A 22,343-nucleotide genomic window follows, 5' to 3' on the forward strand; every position below is an offset into this window, starting at 1 on the left:
ATAAATATGCTAAGGCCCCATTTGGTTCACAGGATAGGGGTTTGGAATCGGAATCGGAATGGCCAATTGTTTGGTTGGGCAGAATCGAAATCCCATTTCCATTCCTGCTTGAATGGCATTTCCCCATTTGAGGGAATGATTTCATTCCTGCTGATTTTAATTCCCATTCCCATTCTTGCCTAAACCAAACAGATTATGAGAATGGGCCATTCCGATTTCAATTCCGACTGTAAACCAAACGGACCCTAAAAGTTAAAATTTTCTTTAAGGCACGAGCTATAATTGCTAAACCAACTTTGTGCCACAATTTGAATTTACAATAGAATGTAATAAGAGCTTACTTTTCTCTTGATTGATAAGTAATAATAAGCTATGCATTGAGTTACATCGGCTTTTAAGGCATAAACCAATTAATATTGTGATGGGTAGAGAAATAACATTATGGGTCCCACTTTAGCTTAGGGCCTAACTTTGTAGCTATTTAGGACTGGGAGACACCTTTTCCGCCTTTCTCCTAATTCAGGAATTAATTGGGGAAAGGCAGGAAAAAACAAAGAATTGTTCTAACAATTAAATAGTCTAACAACTAGCTGGTTGGTAAGGTCTCCTGCTGGTCGTAGTGGAGACTTGTGATTGAATTCTGCCTTTACCTTGGTTGGGGATGGGTTATTTTCATTGTGTAGCTCACCCTTCAGAAGATATAATAGTAGTAGTAGTAGTCTGGCAACTCTAAGTCTCTAACTCTAGTTCTGGGTCTTAAATACTTGACAGAGAGGAGATACTTGGCTTGGAAATTAGAGATTGTTACCCTTATTCTTGGAAATGAATAAAGAAACCTATCTCTTAGTCAGCTTGGCCAATACTTGGCATAGAAGAGGTCTATACGCATCCTCAACTTAGAGATTCTCAGCATTCTTCTTGAAAATAATTTGAAGAAATCTATTTTTTGTTAACTTAAATCAACTATGAAGAAAAGGTCTAATTCCTAGATCTCCTTCAAATTGTTTATATACAAGTTGGTGGAATAATTTCTTTAAGAAATATTTGACTTTCCCTGAAAAGAATATCAAACCAAGGTAATTATGAAGAGAAAAAAAGAAAATAAACATCTCAGTAAATTTCCCAAATTTTCATCTATTCATTAATATTTTAATCATATTTTTGGGTAATAAGTAAATATTCCTAAAAGTACAACTATACCTTGTTATGGTGCAATGGTGATGGACAATAACCATTATAAACCAATGGTTGTAATTCTTTTGACTTTGACTACTTATGCTATGTTTGGTTCGATAGAAAAAGTAGGGAAAGGAAGGGAAAGATACTCCCTTCCTTTCCTTACTTTTTTCCTTCAAACCAAACACAACTTTAACTCATTTTCCTTTTTGGAAAAACAGTTTGAGGAGATTGTTTTATCCAAACTGAGAACCTTACCTCTCTCTCTCTCTCTCAAATGTAAGAAATGTTTTTTTTTTTTTTTTGGTAAATATTTGGTTTGGGAGATTACATTCTATGGGCTTGAAGATCAGATGTTTAGATAAGCATGGATGGTGGGCAACGAATCACAACCATAAATAGACTAATAAATGTGAACACGAAAAATTAAAAAAAGGTAGCCTTCACTAAACTAGACATGGTGCATGTGCATCAGTGAGACATGTGGGCTCAATTTGGGCTTGCCTTTGGGTCTACTCAACCAAAAGTATGGAAGTTAACTAATTTTAGATGGGCCGAAAGTGGAGTCCAATTCATTTGGACGAGACTCAAGACCCAAGAGTCAAACTTAAGCTTATTGGGTGGAAGCATTTGTGCCGAGGTGGAGAAAGATGGATTCATCATTCTAGTGTTTACAAAGTGAGAGAGGGAACCAAAGGACTAGGTAATGGGTCTGGCTCTGGCACCCATAACTAGCCTCCTGTCCTATGTTCAGACATGGAAATGTGCTGCACACTTCCACCAAAGATATGTGCTCATTGCAGCAGTCTTGATATGATAGAGTTTGCACCATTACTGGGGAGCTATTTGAGCTATAATAGAGCTTCTTTTTTTCTCTTTCCACTTGAACATCACTTAGTTGAGGTACATCTGTTCAATCTGGTTCTCTTTATTTTAATTATATCCTTTATTAATTGTGTAGTGGTCAATTGCCCACACCATTTTTCTAGCCCTGCCTCCCTAGACCCAACATTATGCCTCAGTACGCATAAAGATATAAAGCTTCATTTGCTTTTCTTTTGCCCATCTTTTCAGAGTTCAAACTTAACAGCCTCTAATAGTTGATGAGGCTTTTGTTTTCTTATCCTACATATGGCTGGTGAAAAGGCCAAAAAAGAACCTATGTTTCAGGCCAATAAATGTTAAGCTTTTATTGATTTTTTTAATCTTTTATTTTTGTGATTTTGGTAATAAACTAATAATGGATGGGTCACACCTAAGAGATCCTCTGAAAAGAAAAGAAAGAAAAATAAGCAGATGGTTTTCATCCATTTGATCTATTAGGACCCACCCAAATCACAATCTAAGAGCAAGCTAGAGATGAAGGATTAATAGGCAAGACCTGGAAACAAGCTTATTTCAGGTTAATCTTTTTTTAGTATGCCTCTCTCATGCCATCTCACATGCTAGCCACGTGGCAAGATTCTTGGAACTTAGACAATGACAAGAGCACTGTGGACATGGTTATACCAAGAATAGTTTATGCTTTCTAGTTAAGGGGTGTTTTTGAGTTTGTTGGGATGCCTCTGTCGTCATGCAAAGTTGCTTCTGCTTTTGTTGATGCCCAGTTTGTTCTCATGCAACAGTTGTAAAGAAGTACAATGTGGTGTGATAACGAGGGTAAAATATGAAAAACATTGAAACAAACTTGCAAAGATGAATAATATGTTGATGGTGGCAAGGATGGTAAATTTGCCACCCGTTTCTATGCAATTGCCAATTGGATAAGGCTGTAACTGGCCGAGCCCAGTTACAGTGGGCCCATTTTGTTTGGTTCCTTTCCAGGCCCTCCTGCAAGTCACAATAGGATCCAATCGTGCAATGCATTATGCTTGGTTGATCGGACAATGGACCAGCCCATTATCCCATTACGAATATAAACAGAACTTTGAAGTACCCCATTCTCTTCAAATTCATCCTTTTTGGTTTGATTGACAATAAGAGAGAAACAAAAAGTTAGAGGAAAAGTTAACGTTCTGTTTGTTTGTAATGCAAATCTGAACCAGATTCAAAATTTGCATCTAATTCAACTATGCATGCATTTATTTGTAACTATGATTTGCACCCTAACCTGATGTAAACATTTGCACTTTTTTTTTATCTCATTTGCACTTAGTGGCAGTTCTAATTTTGTCTCTGAAAAACCTATGCAATATTTTGCACACCTTCTTCTTACCTACATTCTATCTCATTAAATTAGGGACAACATCATTTTTCTTTCTATCATACCCCTCCTAAATGAATAACCTTCCTCTTCTTTCATATAAAGTAGGGATCACATCACTACACTCCTATGCATTTATACCAATGCAATTGAAATTGTACATGGAAAAAAAATGGAGTTACGTATTTTACAAAATATGTGAAGAATTTCCCCTCAATTTTCTGTTTTCTCTTAGGTCTTGTTCATTTTTTTCTTAGGTAAGTGTACTTATCCATGCTTCTTTTTTGTTTAATTTATGTGGGTAAATGTATCTTGTGGGGGCATTTTTGACCATTTTTTCATTTACTCTCTACTTGGGAAATTCAATTTACCCAAGTCTGTGAAGGGTATCAATTTTACTATGGCTCCCACATATTTCTGAAATAAAAACATAGGTAAATTGATCAATGGTAACTACAACTCCATTGACCAACTTATAAATCCTCCTGTTGCAGGTGAGGGTTCTCTCTTTCTCCTTAGCACAGAATGAGGAAGCCCAACACATGTCTTACTTGGACATGTTATTGAGAATTATCCCTTGACAATTTGGGCCAAGACAAGTTTAGTCCAATTATTAATACAAGTTTTTTGGGCTTATCAGAGGTTAAACTTATCAAACCAAATTATCAGAGATGAAGTATTTAGTAGCTTATTTCAATTAATTTATTGATTAAAAGCCCTCTAGAATCCAGACACAAACTAGACTAATAGAACTCTACCACTCTCATGTTAGCTAATGGGCCTAATGGCCGTGGCGATATGGACCCTAATGTGTGCGTGTGTGTGTGGTGGGGGTGGGGGGGGTGCAAGTTATATACCCAATTTTAAGATTTTACACAGCATTTGACCTTTAGGCTGTGTTTTGGTTGCAATGCGAATAAATTTGTACTGATGCAAAACTATGGCAGTGCAAATGATTTGAGTGTAAATTCTAATCTATTTTTGTTTTAAATTTGAACTTATTTTGTGTGATTGCAATATAAATAAAGTAAATTAAGACAAAAAGTATTTGATTATTTAGTATACCTTCCATTTTTTAAATTAATGTTTGTACTTCATTTGTCTTCAAAATTAAGAAAAGTATTTGATAAACTGTTTATGGACAATTAGGCGCCATTAGGCACCACATCAGCGGAATAGTGAATAAACGCTCAACCATTGGGAGAAGCGTTAAAATGAAGCTTCCCCCAATGGTTGGTGTGCATATAAATCGAAACCCACTTTTGTAAATATCAATACGCATACGTACAAATAAATATGATGGGAAAATGCTGATTTGCTGATGACATGACAGTGTTTTAATAAATGACTATCACGAAACAAAACACACGCTTTGTATTTTTTTTTTTTATTTGCACTCTCATGAATTTGTACTAATGCAAATTAAATTGCACTGCAACCAAATGCAGCCTTAGAGTCTTTGGTTGGACTCATTCAAATTTTGACATAACCCCAACCCAAACTTGCCTAAGTTGCACCACTACCCTGAGATAAACCCGGATCCCTGAAAATAAAAACTCTGCTTACATAGCATTCAACTATACTTTCTCGTCAGAAATATCTCCTAAATATCTCCTGTAGATACATGTTAAGCTCTTGGAAAGATGTTCTCAATTTATTATTGGATTCCCATACTTTCGCAGTGTATACAAAGATTTTACTTGCAACAAATCAGTCGGCCCTGGAGGGTCATCTGTCAATGTGCACTTTCGATTGGCCACGATGTACTTTCTCGTGAATCGAAGAAGGGGGGTTGGTTCAAATTGTTAATGCTCCCGTCGGCGTGGTTATTGGGTGGGGGAGCTTCCAAATTTATATGGGGCTGGACCAATTGTTTGCTACTTTTGCTATGCTTCCAAAATGACGTAAAGCTTACTTTAAACTGCGAGATGCTGCAAAGCAAGGAGAGTTCTACCAAATAAATTGCTCGAAACGACCTCGTTACTGTTTGATGAAATGTCGCTGTTATATAAGCACCCTTACATCACATTATTAAGTTTAGGGATGTCAATGGATCGAGTTAAATGTTAAATCCAGCTTGTCGGGTTAGGGTCAAATATATTTGGTTTAAGATGAGATTTGGGTTTTAATTCTTTGGTTCGAGTTGGGTTTGGGTTTTGGCTGACCCTTCCACTGGGTCATGATACCTTGCATATATACTAAGTATTTTTGTAAATTTTCGACTTCTAACTTTATAGGTTTAAAGTTTATAATTTATTTATATGTTGATTTTGATTTTGTTCTTTTTTAAATGGAAAAAATAATACCTTACAGTCTATAAAACAATTTTCTTATTTAAATTAATATATTTTAGGTCTTCAAAATATGTTAAAAAACATTTAAAATTATACGAGTCAAATCGGGTTAAACCTATGGGGTCATGTCGGGTTTGGGAATCATGTATTTTTAAGCCGAATCAATTTGGGTTCGTGTTAAAGTGCTGGAGGGTCAGTTTAAGATTAAGACAAATCCGTGCCGAACCCGACCCATTGACATCCCTAAGTTGATTTGGTTCTGATTTTAAGCGAGACATGATGTTTTTGTCTAGTTTATGTTCAGACAAATTGACAAATCGTTCGTTCTGAGGCTCCAACAATCCAGTCTTACATTTTTCAGGCCTTGAACTGGGCTCGTTGCTCCCAATCATAGCCCTTTTAGTGCCCGTTTCGGAGGGCTTTCCACGCAGCGGCTTCTGGCTTTCAAGATTGACCCATACAAAATGCTTAGAAGTTATGTTTGGTGTAAAACTCGGAAAGATGGAATACATTTCAATTCAGTTAATAAATTGCCTTTCTGATGAATCTAATTTTGGTAGAAAGCAGCTCAATCAAGTCGAAACCCCTACCCAATGGGCTCTTAATCCAAATGAAGCCCTCCTAAGTCCTAAATGTTTGTAATATATATGGACCTCCTTCCATTTTTGCTGGACAAATGGGCCTTTTCTATTTTGCTAGACAAAGGGCCAAATTGGGGTGGGGGAGGGGGGGTATTATTTGATGGACTTCTACATAGAAAACCATTGATCCAGTCCAGACTCCAGATTGCGGCCTAGGTTGTATCAGGTTTTATCTCAAAAGTGTGGTATGTGGTTTTGGGCCGGACCTTCAGCTAAGCAGTCTAACTTAGAAGAGTTGGGCTTGGTTCTACTGCTAATTTTCTTAGCTTATTTATTAAGGATGTATACTAGGAAAAGTCGCATCAAATTTAAAGCAACAGATGATTTTTAATGCTTTTTTTTTTTCTGTATTAAATGCTTCCCATACCATAGTTTGATCTCATTTCTCCTTTTTTCTTAACAAAAAGTTGTTTTTCGTTACTCAAAATAACGTGATAACTGATAGCTGAAAGCTGGTAGCTAATGCCCAACCTCGGGTCCAATAATTCTCTTGCCTGTGTATTTCCTTTTCCATTAATGATTTTCATTTCCCCTTTCTTCTGCATTTCCACGGGCTTCTTGCCTCTTCCCCAATACCCATTTCAAGTCTTTTCCTTTTCTACCAATAACTTCCGCAACCGAAAAAAATCAGTTGGGACGATACTAAACCAATAACAATACGCCACGTGAGGCTAATTCATGGGATCCACGTCTAATTTGTTGTGGGTATAAGTGTAGAACTGTAGGCAATTGAGTCTCACTACTCACTAGGGTCTCTATTTCCAAGTCCGCAAGTCGAGGATGTGGCAGACCGCAGTGAAGCAGACCCAAGGTCCCCTATTCTACTAGTCTGACCGCAGAAGCCCAGTCCTAAGTTGTTTAACGGTCATTCCCCCTGCCTACATGCCAACTGTCGTTTACCATAACGACCGTTACTTTCTTTTCTAACGACGGTCAAGATGTGAATATAACGGTCACCGCCGTTTATAACGGTCGTTACATATCTGGCAGCGGCGAAGGCGTATATCTCTCATTGACTCCTGACCAAGTGTGACCATGACTGTGAGTCTACACTCTACGTAAAGTACCTTACCTACTGTCAAAACCAGAACTCCCAACTGAACCCAATCCCTGTTCCCAACGGTCACATGGACCCAATCCGGTTGGACCCCTTCTGAACCGCCACCAGTCTCAGACCGTTTGCTTAAGCCGGTCAAGCACGTTTTGCATCGGTGTTCGAGTCCAAAAGCCATCCGTACGAATCCACGTGGAAATCCCCCATTGGCTGACTGGAGAGAATCCAAGGACTCTCTTATATAAGAAGTAAAGAAGGCGAACAACCACCTCCACCGTTCCACACTTCCACGACGGATTTCTCTGCAGCTTGTATTCGCTTTCCTCATTTCCTTGCCTTGTTCAGCAGGAAATGGCGCCAAGAACCCGCCGTCCATCCGGATGTTTCCTGGCGAGTTCTCCGGCGCTTCATCTCTTCTTCCTCCTCTTACTGGGGTTGCAACGTCCTGCCTCCGCCTCCAGCCATGATTACCACGATGCACTACGGAAGAGCATTCTCTTCTTCGAAGGCCAACGCTCAGGAAAGCTCCCTCCAGATCAGCGACTCAAGTGGCGCCATGATTCTGCATTGAAAGATGGCGCCTCCGCTGGTGTACGTTCCCACTCTAGAACTCGTATCCACCTGTCTTTCTCCCTTTTTGCAGTAAAACTAACTAATGGCGCTTTTTGCTGCAATGCAGGTGGACTTGACTGGAGGTTACTACGACGCTGGAGACAACGTGAAGTTCGGCTTCCCAATGGCGTTCACGACGACGTTGTTGTCTTGGAGCATTATCGATTTCGGGAAGAATATGGGATCGGAGCTGAATAACGCCATTAAGGCCGTGAAGTGGGCGACGGATTACCTCCTGAAAGCAACGTCCGTGCCGGACACCGTTTTCGTGCAGGTCGGCGACGCCTTCTCTGATCACAACTGCTGGGAACGGCCGGAGGACATGGACACGCTCCGCACGGTTTACAAGGTCGATCGGGCCCACCCTGGCTCTGACGTGGCTGGCGAGACTGCGGCAGCTTTAGCAGCCGCTTCCATTGTGTTCCGATCATGTGACCCTGCGTACTCCAGTCTCCTCCTCGATAGAGCCGTTAAAGTACGTCATTGTCACACTGAATCTCTCTCTACTCTCTAAAATCTCGCGAGAATTTCAGTTACTCTGCTTCATTGCTTGGTCTAACCTGAACGGAGCTTGCTTGCTGTGTTGAAGGTGTTCGAGTTCGCTGACAAATACCGAGGAGCGTACAGTAACAGCCTGAGATCTGCCGTTTGCCCGTTCTACTGCGACGTGAACGGGTATCAGGTGAGAAAAACAGGCCGTTGGATTGTCCAAGAAGTCTACTCGTCCATCCATTGGATCTGATTGTATTGCATTATAATAGGATGAGTTGCTTTGGGGAGCGGCGTGGCTGCACAAGGCATCAAGGAAGCGCGAATACAGAGAGTACATATTGAGGAACGAGGAGGTGTTAGGAGCCGGAGACACCATTAATGAGTTCGGTTGGGATAATAAGCACGCTGGAATTAACGTCCTAATTTCCAAGGTAATCATATCCAATACTCCAATTAATAATTAATCCTGGGATTAAATAAAATAATTCCCATTTTCTGTTTGTCTCTTCTTTCATTCTTGTCCTGTCTTGTTGTTCTGTTTGGAAACTAGGGAACCGTTGCCTTCCTTGTATAGGTTTACGTAGGCCAGCGCCTATATTACATAGGAGGGGGGTCAGATGATCTGACGGTGCAGATCAATTGAGGAAAAAAGTCGTGGAATCTAGTGATTAGTCTCACGTGATTGGATCAGATTATTCGACTTAGGGGGGTCACATAAAGCGGTGGGACCCACGACTACTACCAGAGCTAACTCCCCTTACTGAAGCCTGCATGTGCGGAAGGGCCAGTTCCCAGTTTTCCAAATCCCACCTTCATGCCATGGTTTCTTTTAAGCTTTTTCGGGAAAGTTGACTATTGTGCTCCTTCTGACTCTTTCTCCGAGGGCACAGCCATTGATCTCCTAATCCAACGGTGTAGGATCCCGTACTAACGTAGTATACTATTAATGGTTGTACTAGATGAATCTCCATTTCTTGATTACATCTCTCTGCTTCACACTTTACAGGAGGTGTTGATGGGGAAGGCTGATTATCTAAAATCATTCCAACTAAACGCGGACCGCTTCATATGTTCTCTTTTGCCTGGAGTATCTCATCCTCAAATTCAATATTCTCCAGGTAACTTTTCTGACGTCAGATTGGAATCTGTTTTACAACTCTAAACCCACCTTGCTTTGTTGTTACATCGCCATTCCCATCTGACGCCCAACTACCAGTGAAAAGTGGCCTTCATGCGAGCCTCCCTTTTAATATTCCTTCTTTTTTGGATTTTTTTTAAATCTTTTTTGTTTCTTTAAAATTTAATTAGAATATTTATCATTCCATTTTAATGGAAAAACAGGTGGGTTGATATTCAAAGCCGGGGGGAGTAACATGCAGCACGTAACGTCGCTGTCCTTTCTACTTCTGGCTTACTCTAACTACCTGAGCCACGCCAATAAAGCGGTGCCATGTGGCGGGCCCTCCGCTACCGCTGATCATCTCAGAAATTTAGCCAAAAGACAGGTGAGCTTAAAAAACGTGGCCCCACCACCCTCCATTCAGCATTTAACGGTTGGATTGGGTGGTAGACGGTTGTATAAATACGAGTACTGTTCATGCGTCGGAAAGGTGGGCCCAAGAGTTATTATACGGCCCTGATTGATGATGAGTAGTCAGTCAGTGGTACTTTTGTAGTTAGGCCGCAGGTTAGGGGATTTTATTGCCAAAAGATTACTTTAATAACTACACTTTTTGAGTTTTTCCTTTTCTGATTTGGAGATTCTTTTTTTGTCACTTATGGGCCCAACAGGTAGACTACATTCTCGGGGATAATCCGTTGAGGATGTCGTACATGGTAGGATACGGCCCACGTTATCCACAACGCATACATCATCGGGCCAGCTCGCTTCCGTCGGTTAGGGCCCATCCCGCCCGCATTGGGTGCAAGGCGGGTTCGCGCTACTTCCTGAGCCCAAACCCTAATCCTAACGTGCTGGTTGGAGCCGTCGTCGGTGGGCCAAACAGCTCGGACGCTTTTCCGGACTCAAGGCCATTCTTCCAGGAGTCGGAGCCCACGACGTACATTAACGCGCCATTGGTGGGCCTCTTGGCATACTTCTCAGCCCATACTTGATTTTAATGTATTTGTTGGCATTTGATAAAGAAAGAGAAAGGAAGAAACTGTAGGGTTGATTATATATAATATTAGTTTGATTGCTTCTAGTGTTTATATAATATAATATATATATATATATATATATATATATATGTGTATACTAGGGTTTCTGACAAAATGGGCCAAGCCTTGTTCAGTCAGTGTTCAGTGTTGTAGTGGCAATTCTTATGATGATACCTGAAAAACTTTAAACAATCAGAAGTCCATGTGAATTTTAATCAATACTAGGTGATTGGTGATCATTTATGTATTAGACTGGTGGCATCCACTTTCAAAATAATGAACCACATGGTAACCAGTATTCTCTTTCTTCTTTTTTTTTCATTTTTTTATAAAATAATGAACCACATTGCCAATGATCATCTAAGCCTCTGAGGTGGTTATTTCTTATTTCTATTCTCTTAAAAAGAATTCACTTCAAATAATATAGGACCCACATTAGCAATAAACCAAAACACATTCTTCCAAAGTACTATGAATTTCTGGTGAGATGTTCCTATGCGTGGATGCAATATTTTGTTGGAAGCATTTGTTGGTAGTAGATTCAAAAATCAGATTTGGTACTCACAAGACTGTTCTCACATTTTCCTCAGTCCCTTGCAGCCATGCATTGAGAATATTTCCTCTTGAAAAAAGCATACAAGTATAGAGATGACCAAATCCGAATTCACTAGAATGACACAATATTGAAAAAACTTGCAACAAATTAACTGGTATCATAAAAGAGGTTAACAATCAGGTGGTATTAATCACAATTCACAGGGGTGCATTGATTGATCAAAACTATTCCGGTCTCATAGATTCCCCAAAAGTAAAAGGAGACGATATTGAGATTTTTGAATTTTTTTCCTTGTACCTTTTAAATGACTAAAATCATTATTTAGTTTTTCTAATATTTGCTCATTAATTTGATTTAAAGATTGAAATATTTAAACAACTGAGAATTTATATAACAATTGATAATTTCCAACCTAACTCAAATCAAAGACAGACCAAAAAAGCTATTAATATCTTAAATTGAGGTGGGTCTCCTCATTATACTAGAGGGTTGTTACTTATAATTAAAACCTGATTCGACCTCTTCAGTAAAAAAAAAAAAAAATCAACCAATAAATTTACCATGTAAACAATGGGTCCCAAAGAAATTAATAGAATTAATTGCCCTTTACTCATTTAGGTCATTAACTAGTAAACACTAAAGCAGGCATTTACAAATGTTGTCAAGCAACAATTAAAAACCTTACATGGCTATTGAAGTTTAGTCAAAGATTCAACTGCCGTAGCTCTATTAAAAAGGGCAGTGAGAACACTAAATATGGGCTCCTCCATTTAATAACAACCATGTGGGATGTCACCAAAAGTAAGGAAAAGAGGGTTTTAGTTGAATGGGCTTTGTATCAACTCATTAAATTTCTTTTCTTCTTTCCATAAACAGGATTCCCACTACATTGTTTAATAGAAGTAACTGCATCATGTATCATATAGTTTCTTTCAACCAAGATTTTAAAAGAAACCCTTATTTGGGCCTGGGCTCTTTCGGCCTGGGCTCTTTGGGCCCTACTTCTATAGTCCCCCCTCCCCCAACAATCATTTTGATTCCATGTCTTCATTACCCTAGCCTTGGGGGGTGGAATCAAAGGTTACATCTTTCCCTTTTCCATTTCCAACTTGCTAAAGGAGTTGAAAAGTTAGGGTTTTCGAGATTTAGTTGCAGTGAATTTGGTACATGAAAAGCAACTAATATAAACCAAGCAGATAAATAGTGGGCCATGTTTCATCATTCTCTATACTGGTGACTCACATTCCTGAATCTTTTCATGGGCATCACGGAATCTTGAATAGCAGGCTCTGTTGTTTGGGGCCCAAGTGTTGGGAATAATCCAACGGACCCATTTTTATTGGTAGATGCCCTACTCCCAACCTAATCACCTTTCTTTTGTATTTCCAAAGTAAGTATCTAATAGGGCATCGTCCATATTCTCTTATTCACATAGTTCTTGTTTTGTTGGACTGCGCAATTCTTCTTGTTTATGCTTGTTCACTGTCATTCTAGCACTGCTGCCCATGCTACATGAACTAGATAAGACCCAGTTGGGCCCAAATCCAGATAAGCTTGGTCTGTCCCTCAAGGTTTACCCATTTTTGAGGTGGGATTCCCAAGCTCCACAATTGGAATAAAATATATCAGTCGTTCTACCGTGAACCATTCTCATTTCTCAAACAGGCTCCGCACGTTACATCAACAAAAGGTCAACAAAAGACAGTGATAGTGGGTCCGGGCCAGAGTGAAAGAAGAATGTTTTCTGAATCAAGGGGAAAGTACTCACAATTTGGAATTGGTGACATTCCAATTTGATTCCGGAAGTAATTGATTGGAGAGTAGTTTTCCTTTTTTTTTTTGCCTGATTCTGATGAATTATTTCATTCTCAGAAATTTAGCAAATTTTACATAAATTAGTAATAAAAACATTTAATTCAACTCCTCTCAGTGAATGAAAAAGGGATACCAGACCCGGCCCATTCAACGTATAATACACTTGTGCTCATCCAAGCCTATATATACAAATATTTCAATGCTGCAATGTATGTAAGTTTGGTTGGCCTCAATTGGAACTCACCCACAAAATTAGGGCTAGTAGTATTTGATATGAATAGGATTCAAACATAGCAGGAAATTAATGGGTTTTCATTTACCTTAATCATGTTTGTGTTAAAATTGTATCAACCCATCGAACATGATTCATAAATGTATCAATTTCGGGTTGACCCACTTAATTCAAAAATGACTTATTTATGACCCAAAGTTTCAAGTATTAGATTATATGCATATATATATTTTGATTGAAATATTATTATGATAGTTAAGGATTAGGTAATAGATGATTGAATGATTATCTTACAATTTAAATATATTTATTGTTAAATATAAACAAGTTAATTGCATTAATTCAGATTAAATAGATTGTGTTCGTATCAACTTATATATCTGTATATTCATACCTTTAAACACTATACAAACACCATATGTAAATATAAATTGTTATCATAAAACAAAACTCAATTAAAATTGATAGATTGGTTCAGTGTGGGTTTATAATTTAGCCCGACCCACTGACATCCCTAGATATGCTTTCTTTCTTGTAACTTATTGGTGCAATGGCTCAAGTTGCTTTATCTCACAGTGAATAAATGCCAATCTGACCATTATGAATCGGTCCCTTAGTTGAGTGTGAAAATGCAAAAGATTTTTATATATAACAAGTGGGAAGTAAAAAGGTCTGGTTTATGCAATTTTTTGCGTGCATTCAACGGGGAATCTAATTTCGACAGATAAATGCTGTTCCACGTCTCCACATCTTTCCAAATGAATCCAGATTTGCTCTTCACACCAACCTCACAGCAATAGATCTGTTCACACCAACCTGCAGCCGTACATCAGCAACATCTTTCATATTTGTATGTTATCTTCTATAGAGAGATATTCCTAATATATGGCTGCAATGTGTTTTGAGCTTTGTGTGAGAAGCACTCTATGAGAAACAAATCCAATTTGACTCAGACCGTGTATAACCACTTCCTGGTCTTGTTTAGGATTGTTATGACAAGGGACCCAGACCAATGTTTTTAACTTATTGACTCGGGTAATCAAACCATTTGATTCATCATTAGGAGGAAAATCCAATTCAGGTAATCCCTAAATCCAAAAAAATGGTAAAAACTGTTGAGTTCATAAAAAAACCATCAATCTGAACAATTGAACCACCAACCCATATATATATACCTCATGCGATGAACGAATTTTGTTGAAAGAAATTGTGACAAGAGAAATTGGGCCAAGTGATATTAAGTCCAACCCAAACTATTTTTCGGTTACATGTTAGAAAAATTTGTCTTAGTCTTTATTATTTATCTTAATTTTTACCATTTTTATTACATTAATAATTTTATTATTCTTAAAGCCATGCACAAGCTTTGTAAATTAAAAAAAAAAGTCTAAGGATTAGGGGGAAGGAGAGTTTTTTTTATTACGATAATTCAAAAAATAATTTTATTGTTAATTAAATTATGTTCTTATTAATTTGTACAAAATTTAATTAATAAAATAATTTTTACTAAGTCTAATTAGTGATTTTTATTTTTATTAATTATTTAAATTTTAATGTTTTACAAATTAATTTTACTAATTTTATAGTAAGTTAATAAAACTAAGTCTTCTAATTTATTTTAATTAATAAGTTAATTGTGTAATATAAATTGCTGATTTTTAATTTCCCCTTAAACTAGCGGGTCAGGCAATTTTTAGGTATTCAAATAACTCGACCCATTGAGCTTCGACTTCTTGATGCATAATGATTTTTGGCCCCTAGTCCATTTCTTCTTCTGCTTTCTTTTCATAGGGAAGTGGTAAAATTAAAGAAACAACCTAATCCTCTAGCACTCAATGCTTCGAAAACTTGTGTTGGTTGCAATGAAGTATAAGAAAAAGGAGACAATTCATGTTCACAGCCAATAATTTTGGAAAATTAGCAGTGAAATTTTCACATAATTTATAAAAAGAAATTTTAGTAAATTTTTAACATAATATTTTTTTTGAAAATAAAACAAAAATATTTTATTCAAAATTTAATTAATAGTGAAATTAATATTTTATTAAAACCATGTTAATTAATAGTGTTTCTAATTTTTTTTTTCAAGACATATTTTCTAAAAAATTATATAGCAAACTTGACACACCAAACCAAATCAATCAAGATTCGTTTAAATTGGCAACTACAAATTTATATTTTCTTGACCCATTTTTTGCTATAATGTTCAGCAAATGTCAACATCAATTCAAATAGTGAATTGTGGGGCCCAAAATGTCCCATGGAGAGAAAGATTTTACAATGATGATATTAAAATATTATTTATAATTATAACTAGTGGGTCACCCGTGCGATGCACTTGATTTGCAAATTGGCAATGCTATAGGTGTAGGGGTGGTCTTGGGTCAGGTCGGATTGGGCTTTGAACCTGCGATGAGGGCTATGGTTTGGTTTCAAGCCCAACCTGGCCTGAGTTGTAGGCTTGGAAAATAAACTTAGGTGCGTGCGGGCTGGGCCAAGCCTAATTCTGGGCCTATGCATTTTATGTAAAAAATATTATATATAAAATTTAGTTTTATTGATCATATAATGTAAAATATTATATGTAATATGTATGATAGGTCTCATATTATAATATTTATATATAAAATATACAAATAACATAAATAAATTATATGCATATATAAATTTTCTATAAATTATAAATTATACTGGCTAGGCCAGGCTTGAAGTATTTGTATGGTGCAACATGGGCGGGCCCAACAAGAGTCGAACTTGGATTTACGGTCCTCAAGCTGGGCTTGGGCCCAAAAGTTCTGGCTTTTTAATTTTTTAGGTTGCACACAATAATATACATGTATACATATATAGATATATATTTGCATGCATACATGCAGACATACATGTATGCATACCTACATATACACATACATGTAGGTCAACTTTTAGTGTGGGTTGATTGATCAGCCCAAGCCTGAACGCAATGCAAGTGCATCAAATTTTAGTATGGCTGGGCTCAGGTTAGGTTGGGCTTAGGTTGATCTAAAACCCGGCAAAGCCTATTTGAATTGTACCCCAAGTATTAAAACCAGGCTTGGCCTTGAAATTTGTGGGCCTAATATGGGCTTGGGCCTAAACACAGCCTGATCACAAAACCTAGACCCAGACCCAGAATTTTATGGTTAGCCAGGCTGAAAATGATCTAACCCAATTAAATGTTAGTTATTTACCCATTAATAAATTAAGTTAACAAAATCAACAAAAAAAAATAACGATAAATAAAAATGTAGCTGACCTGGGAGAAACAATGAAGGAAGGTAAAAGTGAGATGGTTTAAGAATTAAATTTGAGAAAGAAGGTAAAAAGTGAGATGGTTTAAGAACAATGAATGAAAGAAAAACAAACAGGGTGGCACTTCCTCCAATGAAAGAATTAAATTTTAGTAAGCTTATGGGTGACACATTACTTACTTTCCAACTAAAACCGAGGAATAATGCGGGAGAAAGAAGCTAGACACATTACTTACTCTACAACTAAAACTGAGAAATAGTGTGAGAGAAAAGAGGCTAGAATGGGTTCGTCCAACTGGGGAGGAAAGAAAATCTTGAGATTAAAAACATTGGGTGTTTTTATAGTATATTGGGGTTGGTTCCTTAGTATATCACGATTTAGAATCATGATTGATTATAGTTAGTTGGGGTGGGAAAGGAAGCGAGGGCCATGTTGACGTGGCAACTTTAGAGACTCAAGAAAGGCATATGGGAGAGACGCTAGGAATGTAGGGTTGGGTAAGGGAAGAAAGGAGAGGCCATTTGTGTGGCTAATTTTGTTTTAATATATAGTATAAAATAATATATATTAATTGTAGAGAAGTGTTGTTTTAATTTTGTTTTAATTTTGCTTTATTTTTGCTTTAGTGGTGAAGCATTGTTTACTTAGTGTGTATTACATCGTGTTTTTATTAAATAAGTGGTCAACATCAGTTCTTTGGCCTTCACAAAGACTCTCTTTTCTTAGGGTCTTTGAGGCCGAGGCTGGGGTCTTGGAAGTTCTTGCCTTAGCCAAAAAGGACAACGGGCAATTACGCGTAAGAATCGTAAAGTCTCGTATGCCTTGGGCCGACGTCTGGTCCGAGCGTATAACCTTAAGGAAGGTTGTATGCTATGGTTGGTCGGTCAAGGGGTCTTGGTGGTTGGAGGGGACGATAACGTTTACACAAAGAAATGATCGAAGTGAGAGGAACTTGCACTTTTCATTCATAAATTTACACTAACATATTTACACTTCTATTGATAGTACATCCGGAGATTTTCAAAGTTCCAGGTATGAAGCATTGGTCTTCCACCCATATATTCCAACCAAAAGGTGTCAGGTCCTACTACTTGCTTGATTTTGTAAGGCCCTTCCCAATTTGGGCCAAGCTTTCTGACACTAGGCTTGGGAACCATAATTTTTCTAAGGATGAGGTCACCTTCCTTGAAGTGACGCTTTCTAACTCAGGAATTATAATATCTTGCAACTCTTAGCTAGTAGGCCATGACCCTGATTTGGGCTTGCTCTCGGACACCTTCCAATAGGTCAAGATTGTTCCTTAACTCTTCACTGTTTTCAGCTTTATGGTATGCCTCGGTTTGAAGTATTGGTTAGCCAATCTCTGTTGGGATGACAGTCTTTGTCCCATATGTCAAGTTGAAGGTAGTTTCACTCATGACAATTCGAGGTTTCTTTTAGTACGCCTATAGAATGTTGTATAGGTCATCCGCCCAAAGCCCTTTGGCTCTGTCTATCCTTTCCTTCAATCCATCTAGGATCATCCTTTGGTGAATTCAGTTAGCTCGCTAGTTTGAGGGTAGTCGACCGAAGTGTACTATTCCCTTATTCCTAGGCTTCCACACCATTCTCTGAACTTTGAGTCGTTGAACTGTCGATAGTTATCGGTGACAAGCCTGTATGGGATGTCAAATCTACAAATGATATTCTTCCAGAAGAAGCTTTGAATCATCTTAGTTGTAATGATTGCTAAGGCTTCGGCTTCGACCCACTTAGTGAAGTAGTTTACTGCCACGATGAGGTGTCTCCTATTCCTTGTAGCTGCGGGAAAGGTCTAAGGAGGTCCTTTCCCCACTTTGTAAAGCGCAAAGGGCTAATGAGGGCCGAGAGGGTCGTCGCAGGTTGATGGAGGATGTTGGAGTACCTTTGGCATCGGTCGCTTTCTGTACTAACTCAATAGCGCCCTTTTGGATGGTCAGCCAGAAATGTCCCTGTCTGAGTGCTTGTGCCAGGGCCCTACCCCCTAGATGATTGTCGCAGATGCCCTTGTGAATTTGTCTTAGCACAAACTTGCCCTCATCTCGGTGGAGGCATTTGAGATAGAGTAGGGTGAAGGATCTTCTGTACAACTTGCCTTCAAATATGGCGTACTGTGCTGACTTTCGTCGGAATTTCCTTGCCTCATTCTTGTTGGATGGTAGCTGCTTATGTTGCAAGTAGGCAAGAATAAGATCCATCTAGTAAGGTGCAACTTTGATGGGATACACTTGCCTCTTTTCAATGTTGTGATGTGTTAAGTTCTTGATGTGCACAGTGCGGTCAAGGGTCGATCCCAAAAAGCTTGCAAGTTTTGATAGGGCATCGACTCGTGCGTTATTGGCACGGGGGACATGGTGTAGAGCGGAGTGCTGGAAGTGACTAGTTAGCTTTTGGATTTTGCCCAAGTATTTGACCATATTTGGCTCTCTAGCCTTATACTCTCCATTCAAGTAGTTCACAACTAATTGTGAGTTGTTGAAAACCCCAATAGGCTTGGCTCCAAGGTCTTTTGTAAGGTAGAGGCCGGCGAGTAAGGCCTTGTGCTTGGCTTTGTTGGTGGAGGCAGCGAAATCGAACTGCAGTGTATACTCCGACTCATTATCATCCAGGGTGAGAAGTATAAGATCGGCTCTGCTTCCTTTGGCGTTGGAGGGTCAATCTACGAACAAGGTCCAGGTTGACCGAGGCTCCTTAATCTCGGGGGCTTGGTTGTGGTTCTGGTTGAAGATGCATTCAACCAATAAGTTGACCAATGCTTGCACCTTTATTGTAGGCCTCAATTGATAGTATAGGTTAAACTTTGACAGCTCGATATCCCACTTGGTTAACCAATCCAAGGTTTCAGGCTTTGAGAGCACCTACTTGAAGGGCTGGTTAGTCAACACTGAGATACTGTGGGCTTGAAAGTAAGGTCGTAGCTTCCTGGCTGAGACCACTAGCGCAAAGGCTATTTTCTCTACTTCTATGTATTTGGTCTCGAACTCACGGAGGACCTTGTTGACATAATATACCAGCCTCTAAATTTCCTTGTCTTCCCAAAACCAGCACTGAGCTGGTTGCCTCGACCTCCGCCGAGAGGTACAAGAATAATTTTTCTCCTAGGACAAACTGTGTGAGCAATGGTGGTGATGCGAGGTAGGATTTTAACTCTTAGAGGGATTTCTAGCAATCTTCTATCCATTGAAAGTCTTTGAACTTTTTGATGGCCTAAAAGAAGGGTATGCACCGGTCGGTCGATATGGACATGAATCGACTAAGGGTTGTGACCCTGCCGATGAGTCTCTAGGTTTCTTTAATTGACCGAGGGGGCTTCATGTCCAGTATGGCTTGTATCTTCTTAGGGTTGGACTTTATGCCTTATTAGGTGACTACAAAACCTAGGAATTTTCCCGAGGTGGCCTCGAAGGCGCATTTAGTAGGGTTCAACTTCATGTTGTATTTCCTCAGTACCTAAAATGTCTTGTTGAGGTCCAATGTGTACTTGCTAGCCCTAAGACTTTTCACAACCATGTCGTCGATGTAGACCTCAGCGTTCCTCCCCATCTGCTCTTTGACTTGTTCACTAGTCTTTGGTATGTGGCCTCAACGTTCTGTAGTCCAAAAGGCATCACCTTGTAGCAGTAGGTGTCGTGTTCAGTGATGAATGAGGTCTTTTCTTCATCGTTGGGATGGATTTTTATCTGTTTGTAGCTATAGCAGGCATCCATGAAGCTTAGTAGCTCATACTCCGTGGTGGCATCGACGAGGTGATCGATCATTGGCAAATGAAAGCTGTCTTTGGGACAAACCTTGTTAAGATCTGTGAAGTCAATGTATATGCACCATTTCCCATTAGCTTTCTTAACTATGACCACATTAGATAGCCATTTAGATTAGTGTACCTCTCTTATGAAGTCAGAACCAAGTAGCTTGTCCACCTCCTCTCCGATAGCTTTCTAGTGCTTTGGTGCAAAGTTCTTCTTTTATCGAACCATCCTACAACTTACATCCATGCTTAGCTTGTGAGTAATGACCGAGGGGTCAATTCCTGGTATATCAGCGGTAGACCAAGCAAACATGTCGATCTTAGCTTTAAGGAAGCTTATCAGTTTGGAAAGTGTGTCTTGAGCGAGGTGAGGCCCAACTCGTACCATTTTCTTGGGTTCGGCTTTGTCTAGGGGAACTGAGATGAGGTCTTTGTTCGATTGGCCTCGGCTAGACAATTCGTCCTTAAGGTTGAGCCCCTCTAGTGGTAGGGATTCCTTGTTCTTGCCTTTTAGTGTTGCAACATAGCACTGTTTGTTAGCTTGCTGCTTTCCCCTAACTACCCCTACACCATGCTCCGTGGGGAACTAGATGGCTAGGTGGTAAGACGAGAATACCGCCTTGAGTGTGTGAAGGGTTAGCCTCCCTATGATGGCATTATAAGGTCTATCTTCATGACCAAGGACTCAATCATCCGAGTAACGTATAGTGGTTCGGTCCCTACAATGACCAGTAGGGTTATCTTTCCTTTAGGTCTAACAACTTCTTCGAAAAACCCGACGAGAGGCATGTTAATGGACTGAAGTCGGTCTAGTGTCAGCTGCATGTTCTTAAATGTCTCATAGAATAGGATATCGACCGAGGAGCCATTGTTTTTAAGGATCCTTTTCACTATGTACTTGGCAATGATCATTGACACCACCAATGCATCGCCGTGGGGCATGAAAACCCCCTATAGGTCATCATTCGAGAAGGAGATGAGGTCCTCCGGCCTCAGCCTCTTCGATGCTTGGCTCTGAATGTTATACTATCGGGCATATGCCTTTCGAGATGTGGCAAACGCTCCCCCTAAGGACAAACCCCGACTATGACTTCAATGACTTCGGCCAGGGGGTGATGAGTGTGGGGCCCAATCTGTGGCTGCTGTGAGGATGACGCTGCGACGTCGCTCTCAACATAATCTTTTAAGTACCCACGGTGTATGAGGGACTTGATCTTGTTCTTGAGTTTGCAACAGTTCTTTGTATCGTGACCAGTGCCTTGGTGGTACTTGCAATACTTTTGGGGTTCCCCTTCTCGGGTTCTTCTTTAACTTGGGTGTTACTTCATGAATTCCCTTCCCTACTTGCATTAGTATATGCATTTGGGAGGAATTTGGTGGTGGGGCCGGTGGCCTCTTCTCACCAACCTTGTTGGTGGGGCCGTCGCCATGACCATCCCTTTCCTTCGTCTTCTTGTCACTAAGCCTTGCTTTCGGATCTTGGAGGCATTTGTTAGCTTCGACCTCCTTGACAACAATGTACTTTTGGACCTTTTTCAAGAACTCAACTTTAGTCTTGGGTTGTCTTGAAAATGGAACAGTTAAGGGGTCCAGGCTGGAGGTCACTAATGGCCGTGTGCATGGAGACCAAGGGGTCAAGGTCCTTAGCCTTGAGTTCTTCCTGGTTGAACCTCTTCATATACGCCCTAAGGATCTCTCTGCACTTTTTCTTGACAGACATCAGGGAGATAATGGTTTTCTAACACCGTCGGCTACTCACAAAATGATCTAGGAAGAGGTCAGCGAATTGGTTCGAAGAGCCGATAGAGTGTGGAGGCAATGTCAAGGACCATCGATGCGTTGCTCCCTTGAATGTGGCCTAGAAGGCCCAACACATGAGGGCATTGGAGTATCCGTGTAGGAGCAAGAGGGCCCGGAAGCTTTCGAGGTGGTCCTCAGGGTTTGTACTCCAATCATAGGTCGTCACCATCCAATTGAATGAGGCATGGCAACTGGAGGAAGCATCACCTCGACCCTCACTTACTTGTCGAAGCTTATCCTAAATGGCGCCAATTTGCGCCTGAATATCTCAGAGG

General features: G+C 39.5%; 1 protein-coding gene across 1 annotated transcript; it reads left to right on the forward strand.

The window, feature by feature from the left end:
* The first annotated feature begins 7,631 nt into the window (after positions 1 to 7,631).
* On the forward strand, positions 7,632 to 10,848 carry LOC104607353 (endoglucanase 8-like). Its single transcript, XM_010272975.3, has 7 exons — positions 7,632 to 7,959; positions 8,048 to 8,455; positions 8,570 to 8,662; positions 8,742 to 8,903; positions 9,479 to 9,590; positions 9,814 to 9,977; positions 10,264 to 10,848. The coding sequence occupies exons 1-7, from the start codon at positions 7,720 to 7,722 to the stop codon at positions 10,585 to 10,587; spliced, it is 1,503 nt and encodes a 500-aa protein (XP_010271277.1). The 5' UTR covers positions 7,632 to 7,719; the 3' UTR covers positions 10,588 to 10,848.
* The last annotated feature ends 11,495 nt before the right edge of the window (positions 10,849 to 22,343 follow it).

The sequence above is a fragment of the Nelumbo nucifera genome, chromosome 4 (assembly GCF_055504915.1).
Source record: "Nelumbo nucifera cultivar China Antique chromosome 4, China Antique-T2T, whole genome shotgun sequence".
NCBI classification, from domain to species: domain Eukaryota; kingdom Viridiplantae; phylum Streptophyta; class Magnoliopsida; order Proteales; family Nelumbonaceae; genus Nelumbo; species Nelumbo nucifera.